At 45.6% G+C, this 9,652-nt stretch overlaps 1 protein-coding gene across 1 annotated transcript in view; it reads right to left on the bottom strand.

The window, feature by feature from the left end:
- LOC109924099 (tight junction protein ZO-3-like) overlaps positions 1 to 8,939 on the bottom strand; it is a 75,710-nt gene extending 66,771 nt beyond the window's left edge. Inside the window, exon 1 of the mRNA XM_048614262.1 lies at positions 8,826 to 8,939. Coding sequence (XP_048470219.1) covers positions 8,826 to 8,849 — 24 coding nt within the window. The 5' untranslated portion in view covers positions 8,850 to 8,939. The remainder of the gene's footprint in view (positions 1 to 8,825) is intronic.
- Between the last annotated feature and the right edge of the window lie 713 nt (positions 8,940 to 9,652).

The raw sequence follows: 9,652 nt of genomic DNA, 5'->3' as shown, positions 1-9,652 counted from the left end.
TCCCACATCTCCCGCACCTCATCCCTCACACCCCGTCCACGCAATAAGAACCAAAAAAGAATCCCCCTCGTCCTCACGTACCACCCCACCAACCTCCGGATCCAATGCATCATCCTCCGACACTTCCGCCATCTGCAATCCGACCCCACCACCAAAGACATCTTTCCCTCCCCACCCTTATCTGCTTTCCGGAGGGACCACTCTCTCCGTGACTCCCTTGTCCGCTCCACACTCCCCTCAAGCCCCACCACACCCGGCACTTTTCCCTGCAACCGCAGGAAGTGCTACACCTGCCCCCATACCTCCTCCCTCACCCCCATCCCAGGCCCCAAGAAGACTTTCCACATCAAGCAGATGTTCACCTGCACATCTGCCAATGTGGTATACTGCATCCGCTGTACCCAGTGTGGCTTCCTCTACATCGGGGAAACCAAGCCGAGGCTCGGGGACTGCTTTGCAGAACACCTACGCTCGGTTCGCAATAAACAACTGCACCTCCCAGTCGCGAACCATTTCAACTCCCCCTCCCATTCCTCAGACGACATGTCCATCCTGGGCCTCCTGCAGTGCCACAACGATGCCACCCGAAGGTTGCAGGAACCTTCCGCTTACTCATATTCCGCTTGGGAACCCTGCAGCCCAATGGTATCAATGTGGATTTCACAAGTTTCAAAATCTCCCCTCCCCCTACCGCATCCCAAAACCAGTCCAGCTCATCCCTGCCTCCCTAACCTGTTCTTCCTCCCACCTATCCCCTCCTCCCACCTCAAGCCGCACCTCCATCTCCTACCGACCAACCTCATCCCGCCCCCTTGACCTGTCCGTCCTCCCTGGACTGACCTATCTCCTCCCTAACTCCCCAACTACACTCACCTTTACTGGCTCCATCCCCGTCTCTTCGACCTGTTTGTTTCCTCTCTACCTATCCTCTCCTCTATCCATCTTCTATCCGCCTCCGACTCTCTCCCTATTTATTTCAGAACCCCCCTCCCCTCCCCCTTTTCTGATGAAGGGTCTAGGCCCGAAACGTCAGCCTCTCTGCTCCTATGATGCTGCTTGGCCTGCTGTGTTCATCCAGCCCTGCACCTTGTTTTCTCGGATTCTCCAGCATCTGCAGTTCCTACCATCTCTGATTCAAAAGGAGAGCAATGTTTTGTTTCATTTGGTCTCAGAAAGTAGTAATTTTGCTGAAGCTGCATTCATTGCTCTTTCTAATTGCTCTAAGAGGGGAACCTTGAGGCGAAGGTTTAACTCTGATGTTGCTGTTCTTGTCCTTCCTGATGGCAGTCCTCATGAATCTGGGACGTTTTCATTAAATAGGTTCACTGAAATGCTGCTTTACGTCCTTAGATGGTACACCTCAGATATGAGAGTATTTAATTAGAACTTTACTCAGGCGGCAATTTTCTAATTGAAAAATGTTGAGCCAATCAAGGCGAATTTTGCCCAAACAATTTCGTCCCATCAAGCTTGGGCCCCAAGACTTTTACTACAATCAGTGGTAACTGAATCAGTTGCTTCTTGTAAGAGACCAGAACCGAAGTTGTACCCTTAATCTGTCAAGGCTCCCTGTACAGTTCTCAGCCTAGCCAAGGTCTTGTGCAAACTTAAGATTTAGGACCTCTCTTACAGTCAAAAGGGAGCGGTGAATTAAAATATTGTCATTTTTATCCTCAAACCAGTCCAGTTTACGGAATGGGCAAAGGTAGTAGGGGGCTGTCCTTCACAAGGCTGGACATGAGCCATGTGTACTTGCAATTACAGCTAGATCAGGATTCCCAGAATTATGCTACAATTAATATCTATAAGGGTTTGTACCAACAAACGAGACTGACATTTGGGGTATCATCAACCTCTGCAATTTTTCAGCAGATGATGGAGAACATTTTACAGGGTCTATCCCACGTTGTCATTTATCCAGATAACGTGCTAATAATAAGGAAGTCCAATAAGTAACACTCAGAACTTGGACATTGTCCTTAAATGTTTCTCCCAGGTGGGCATATGCCTTAGAAGGGGAAAAGGTGTTCCAGGCACCCAAGTGACCTACTTGGGCTAGAGCCTGCAAGACTCGGTTATACCCATTGGAAATAGTGAGGGCAAACAAAGGTGCCCAATTCCCACATCCATACCAGAGCTTAGGCCTTTCCTTAGGCTGGTGAACTATTATGGTAAGTTCATATATAACCTGGCCTCCATCCTGGCACCTTTGTATCAACTCTTAAAAAAGAGTCAGCCTCGGAAATGATCGCGTTGCCAAGACGCAGCTTCGAGGGAAGTGGAAAAAACAGCTATCATCCTCGAAGGTGTTGGTACACTACGATACCAAGAGACATCTGGTATTGACATGTGATGCCTCTCCATATGGCATTGGGGTAGTATTAGCTTATAGATGGCCCAATGGAGAGGAACGCCCAATAGCCTATGTGTACAGGATTTTGGTTAAGGCAGAGCATAAATACGCTCAGATAGAAAAGGAAAGTTTAGAGCTCACATGTGAAGTCAATATCTTTACAGATGTAAATTTGTAATGATAACAGACCCCAAACCCCTGCCTGGTCTACTTAGAGGACAAGGCATTGGCCGCCCATAACTTCAGGCCGAATTCAGCAATAGGCTCTAATACTAAGTATATAAATTTATAAGTTGGAACACAAGTAACAAATGCGAATGCATTGAGCCACCTCCCTCTGGTGGATAGACCACCGGTGGTACTGCCAGTAGAACAGTCCATTCTGGTTTTAAACTTTCTGGACACACTTCCAGTCACAGCTGACAATATCAGAGGTCGGACAAAGAAAGATCTGGTCCTGGTAAAACTGAAACAGCTGGTGGTGAGGGGGGAAACCAAAGGGCCATCACATCAAGAATCAAAACCTTGTTGGACCTGAAGAGACCAGATCACAGTAGAAAATGGCATATTATGGGGAGAAAGAGTGATTATCCTGAGAAAAGCTTACAGCCAGATACTGGCTGAATTCCACCAGAGTCATCCAGAGGTTTCCAAAATTAAAATGTTGATGAGAAGTTGTGTCTGGTGGTCAAGATTGTATGCAGACACAGCTGTGTTGGTGGGGCCCAGAGTGCGAACAAGGACAAAACTTACCGCCATTAGCTCCCCCACATTCATGGGAATGGCCAGGTAAACTCTGGTCTTGGTTACGCATTGACTATGTAGGTCCTTTCATGGGTTCAGTGTTCTCATTGTGGATGCTCATTCAAAGTGGCTGGACGTGCATAGAGTTCATTAATCAAACATGGGGATAATAGAAAAACTCTGTGCATCTTTTGCAATACAAGGACTCCTGTAAGTGTTGGTCATAGATAATGGGGCATTGTTTACCAGCAGGGAATTTAAGTATTTCCTGAAGTCGAATGGTATTCAACATATAATGACAGCTCCACAGCATCCATCATCGAATGGTCTGGCAGAAACAGCAGTCCAAACTTTGAAGGCAGGCTTAAAGAAACAGCCTACAGCTTCACTAAATACCAAACTGTTCTCATTCCTATTTGATTATCAGACCACCCCTCATGCAACTGCAGGGATAGCTCTGGCAGAGTTACTAATGGGGAGAACACTCCTCACCAGGTTAAATCTGATCTTCCCGGACCTGAGAGGGAGGGTGAAACGGCATCAGGAATGTCAATGCTGGGCACAAGGTTCTGCTAAACGAGAGAGACAGCTTATTTCAGGGGATGAAGTTTGGCACTGGACCCACGGGAATGGCCCTGCAGGGTAAGAGACATGGTTGACGTGAGGTCAGGTCCAGTGACATAGGTGTGATGGTCCTGAACAAGCACATGGACAATACAAAAGCTGCAAACTCTCAAACAATGTGGGAGAAAAACGTGCCTGACACCTGGATAGCCTTTCCGACTGCTACGGAACCCGTGGGTTCTCCCTCTCCATCAAGTGTTGAAGATACTTCAGAATTGGAGATGGACAAAACAGATGTTGCTGCCTCGATGCCTTTGCCACCTGAAGAAGAGATTAATTTCTTCCAAGGTGTTCTGGCCGCTAGAGGCAAGCTACTATGTGTTACACACCACCTGTATCAGAGGCAGAGTCGGAAGAACCTGACCCTGTGCTAAAAAGCCGCAGGAAGAGCTACAAAAAATACTGGCCTCTGCCCTCAGACTTGGAGGGGGAGGGATGTAAAAATTGTAATGAGGTCAGCCAGGTAGACGTCATAGAGTATGAGTTCCCCAAGTGGGGCTGTTAACCTGGTCCAATCAGAGAGCCTTTGCTGACAGATGTAAACAGGAGCGTCAGTCATCTGATTCACTCAGAGCTGACCCTGAAGATGATGGATCAATGTCAAGGGCTTTCTACATGTTAATTAAAGACTGACTTGGTGATATGATACTGGCCTATGTGAAGTTATTTCAGGTGACTCTTAAACTGACAACATGTGCTGCAATTATAATTAAATGTGACATTTGTAAACCTGGCAGTCTCTGACTTTAACCAATCAGATGTATGGGACGATCAATTATAAACCAGTGCTTGTTTGAAAAGTGGGACAGTCACCAAATTCTTCTCAGCTCAAGGCAAGTCTCTCAAGTTTGATGCCGATGCACAATGGCACCGAATGGAGGCCACTCAGCTGCAGTTTCCTTCTGAAGTCATCAGACCACAATTTTGCCCCAGTGTGCATTGCTGTAGGCCTGCCAGCAACACAACCTCCTAATCTTGATCTGATGTGAACTCTGATTCCAATCAGTATTTTACTGATAACCACAAATTTTTAGCAGCTCTCAGTCAACCATTGGGTTCAGCTGAGGAGACCGCCCCTCACACCTTTGAGGAATAGCAACAACAGCCTGCATTTGTGTAGCACTTTTGAAATAAATGTTTCAATGCACTGTTAAGAGTTTAATCAGCTTAATTCCCTCAAAATTTTGATAATTTGAGACTAACTAAAAAAGAAGTTAGGATAGAAGTGGGACTTAAGCAGCACTGCAGAATCATACATACAGGAGAGCCTTTGGTCAACTGTCTGCACTGACAAAAAAACTACTCTAAATTTACATGAGTCCCATTTTCCAGAACTTGACCCATTATTGTGGCATTTCAAGTGTTTATCCAAGTACTTTTTAAGAGGTTTTCCCATTCAACTACCCTCCTAGAAGTGCATTCCAGATTCCCACCATCCGGATGCATCCCAGAACTGCACAGAGTCACGAGCACAGCCCAGTCATAGATCATAGAATCCCTACAGTGTGGAAACAGGCCCTTCGGCCCCACAAGTCCACAATGACTCTCAGAGCATCCCACTCAGACCCATCCCCCTATAGTTTAGCATGGCCAATCCACCTAGCCTGCACATCTTTGGACTGTGGGAGGAAACCGGAGCATCTGGAGGAAACCCATGCAGACACGGGGAGAATGTGCAAACTCCACACAGACAGTTGCCCAAGGGTGGATTTGAACCCAGGTCACAGGCACTGTGAGGCAACAGTGCTAACCACTGAGCCACCGTGCCACCCATCAGGCAAACCAGCCTTCCATCCATTCACTTCATCTATACTTCCCACTGCCTTGGGAAAGAAACCAACATAATCAAAAACCCCTCCCCCCACCCCGGTTATACTCTCTTCCACCTTCTTCTGTTGGGTAGAAGATATAAAAATTAGCATACACATAAGAATACATTTAAGAACAGCTTCTTCCCTGCTGAGTGAAAAATGTTTTCCTCAAATCCCCTCTAAACCTCCTGCCTTTCATTTTAAAAGTGTGCCCCCGTGTTCTTGAAGCCTCAGCTAAAGGGAATAGCTGCTTTCTATCCACCCTGTCCATGTCCCTTAATCTTATACTACTTAATCAGGTTCCCTCTCGGCTTTCTCTGCTCTCAAAACAAAATACTGAGCTTATCCAGCCTCTTTTCACAGCTAAACTACTCAGGCAACATCCTGGTGAATCTCTTTTGCACCCCTCCATTGTGATCACATCCTTCTTATCGTGTGGCGACCAGAATTGCACACAGCACTGTGGCTGTGGTCTAACCAAAATCCTCAACAGCTCCAACAAAACCTTCCTGCCCTTATAATCTATGCCATGGCTGACAAAGGCAGGTGTCCATATGACTTAACTACCCTATAAACCTGTCCTGCCAGCTTCAGGGATTTGTGGACAAACACTCCAAGTTCCCTCTGTTCCTTTCAGCTTCTGGTGTCCTGCCTTTCATTTGACTACTCCTTTGTCTTTTTCCTACTTCCAAAGTACGTTTACCAGTGGTAAATTCTCTTGCCACTGATCTGCCCATGTGACTTGTCTGTCCATATCCTCCTGTAACCCAAGTCCTCCTTCTTCACTGTCAACTACCTATGTGTCATCCTTCCTAGGAACTTATCATGCAGCCACATTTTCTTCTGTATCGTTTATACATATTAGGAACAATAGCACTGATTCCTATGGTAAGTCACTGGACACCAGCCTCTAGTATCACAAACTGTTGTAAGGTGGATTTCAAACAACAACATGACAGAATACAGGAAAGAGATTGAATGCTTAGCAGCACGGTGTAAAGACAACACTCTCTCCAAGGTCAGCAAAATGATGGATGTGGTCATTGACTTCAGGAAGCAGAGTGGAGGGCACGGCCCTGTCTGTATCAATGGTGCTGAGGTGGACATGGTTGAGAGCATCAAGTTCCTACGAGTGATGATCACCAACAATCTAACCTGGTCCACACATGTCAACACAATGGGCAAGAAAGCACAACAATGTCTTTACTTCTTCAGGAGGCTAAAGAAATTCAGCATGTCCACACGGACTCTTACCAATTTTTATAGATGTACCATAGAAAGCATCCTATCTGGATGCAAGCCAGAAACAGCAGAGAGTCATGAACACAGCCCAGTCAATCATGCAAGCCAGCCATCCATCCATCTATACTTTCCACTGCCTTGGGAAAGCAACCAACATAATCAAAGACCCCCTCAGAAGACATAAAAGTTAGCATACACGTATGAAGAGATTCAAGAACAGCTTCTTCCCTGCTGTTATTAGACTTCTGAATGGACTTCTCAAATTTTAAATTTAATCTTGATCTCGTTCGCTGTGCACCTTCTCTGCAGCCACACCATTGTATTATTTGCTCTGTTCTATTATGCTAACTCACTTTGTATGGTATGATCTGCCAGTAATACATACAAAAAACTTTTCACTGTACTGAAGTTCATGTGACAATAATAAATCAAATCAAATCAAACAGCCTTCTCCACCACACTTTGTCTCCTAGCACAAAGCTAATTTTGGATTGAACTTGCCAAGTTACCTTGGATCCCATGTGTTTTTACCTTCTTTAACAGTCTCCCATTTGGGACCTTGTTAAAGGCATTTCTAAAATCCATACAAACTACATCAACTGCATTACCCTAATCCATACACTTGGACAGCTCCTCAAAAAATTAATCAAATTTGTTAGGCATGACCTCCGTCTTAAAAAGCCATGTTGGCAATCCCTGATCAAACCTTGCCCGTAGAATATGTACAGTGTGGAAGCAGGCCATTCAGGCCATCGAGTCCACAATGATCCTCCAAAGAGCATTCCACCCAGATCCATCCCCACTTATCCTATCCCCGTAACCCTGCATTTCCCATGGCTATTCCAAGTAGCCTGCACAACCCTGAACACTATGGGCAATTTAGCATGGCCAGTCCACCTAACCTGCACATCTTTGGCCAGTAGGAGGAAACCCATGCAGTCACGGGGAGAATGTGCAAACTCTGCACAGACAGTCACCAGAGGGAAGAATTGAACCTTGGTCCCTGGTGCTGCGAGACAGCAGCGCGAACCACTGAGCCACTGTGCCCCTCTAAGTGAAGACCAATCCTTTCCTTCAGAATTTTCACCAATAGTTTCCCTAGCATCATGAAGGAGGACGAGAGAGAGAAAGAGAGATGCAAAGGGAGAGGTTTAGGGACAAATCTCTACAGTTGAGAGCCTCAGCCGCTGAAGGAGGGCTGGCACTCAAAGTGTGGAAGAAGTTAGGTTTCCTTAAAATAAAACAGATCGGTAGAACAGAACATTCTTGGAGGGCTATAAGGTTGGAAGGGGTGACAGAGGTAGAGACGATGAGGTCATGGATGGACTTGAACACAAGATTTATCATTTTAAATTTGATTTATTGGTAAAACAAGGGCTAATGTAGGTCAGCAAACATAGGGTGATGGATGAAGGCCTTGGTAGAAAGTGGTGGTACAGACGGCAGAGTTTTGAGTGGAGATTTATGGAGAATGGAAGTTGGGAGAACATTGGAACAGATGAACATGGGAAGGAACAAAGCATGCGTGAGGGTTTCAGTTAAAACGTGGACAAGAGATGATTATTATACAGGTGGAACCAAGTGGTCTTGAAACTGAAACAGTGGTCAGGAGCTCAGATCAACTTCAATTAAGATGTTGAGGTTAGAAACAGTGGATCAGCTTAATCTAGTATGAAAGCCATGAGATCCTGCCCTGAGCAGGGAGATAGAGGCACAGTTAAACATCTCAGTTCAAAGATGGCACCTCTATCAATGCAGCACCCGCTCAATTACCAAGACCCATTTCCTTACTTTTGTTCGTACAGATCCGGTCGTCTCTGAGTTTTTTGACAATGCATTGAAACCCTCCCCACTCTTTTGTCTCTATCTTTTATTTTTATTTCACAAACGATGCCTTATGTGGTCTGTCAGGTTCGCATGTACAGTCACTGAACAGCAGAGATTTGTGTATCTGTCACTGTGAGTTAACAGGTTGTATCATTTTGATTTAAGCCTGCAGTCCCTGCAGTGCTAAGCTTTAACCAGAACAATATATTCACAGTTATGCTTACCGCTTCTTGAAATCTGACAGCCATTTTGCAATTATCTTCTCATATTTCCTGACTCGGTTTCTCTCTGTCCTCCTGATTGTGTTTCCCGATATTTGGGTAACTCATTTGCCACTCCTGTGTTCGAAGAGGGTGGAGATTGTGCTTGAGGTGTATACAATAGTTCCGGGTTAAAGAATGTGCAGCAAATTCCACGCTGGTAAATTACACCTGCACCTTTAACCACAAAGTAGTGAAAACCTGCTGAGCTAACAGCCCACAGCCTACCTCTGCCCCCGCCCAGTGGTGACACAGCAACAGCACAACCTCAGGTAAACACAGCTATTGTTTTGGGTTTCGAAATCTGAGGCCTATTATACATCCTGCACCAGGGCCCTCAATTTAGTCAACATTCCAAAATTACAGACATAAATGCAGAAACACAGTCACACCAATTATCTGAGCATCTGGAAAGTTTCCTAGCCCAGAGGAATTATAACGGCCATCAAACATTAACTGGTTGGTATGAGGGAGGTGCCCCTTGCATACCAAGTTTGATACAGACATGCCATAATTCTCTGTACACACAGACTAAAGTTACTAAACTGTTTCTACTGGCTTCAATTCTCAATGCTGGATTCGCTCGTTTAAAATCTAGGATAGCTTCACGTAACAGGCTAGCAGGTGTATGCATCCATTTAAACACAGATCTACTGCTGAAAAGGGCTCCTACCCAGTCATGGTAGTGTCCATACCTTTGAACCAGGAGGCCCAGGTTTGGGTCCCACTTGTTCCAGAGATGTGTAACAACATCTTTGAACAGGTTGACCAGAAAATATTTCTGTTGCTGA

Source organism: Rhincodon typus, chromosome 29, assembly GCF_021869965.1.
Source record: "Rhincodon typus isolate 14 chromosome 29, sRhiTyp1.1, whole genome shotgun sequence".
In the NCBI taxonomy this organism is placed as follows: Eukaryota; Metazoa; Chordata; class Chondrichthyes; order Orectolobiformes; family Rhincodontidae; genus Rhincodon; species Rhincodon typus.
The sequence above is the reverse complement of the archived record's forward strand: the minus strand, read 5'-3'. Positions and strand labels throughout refer to the sequence as shown.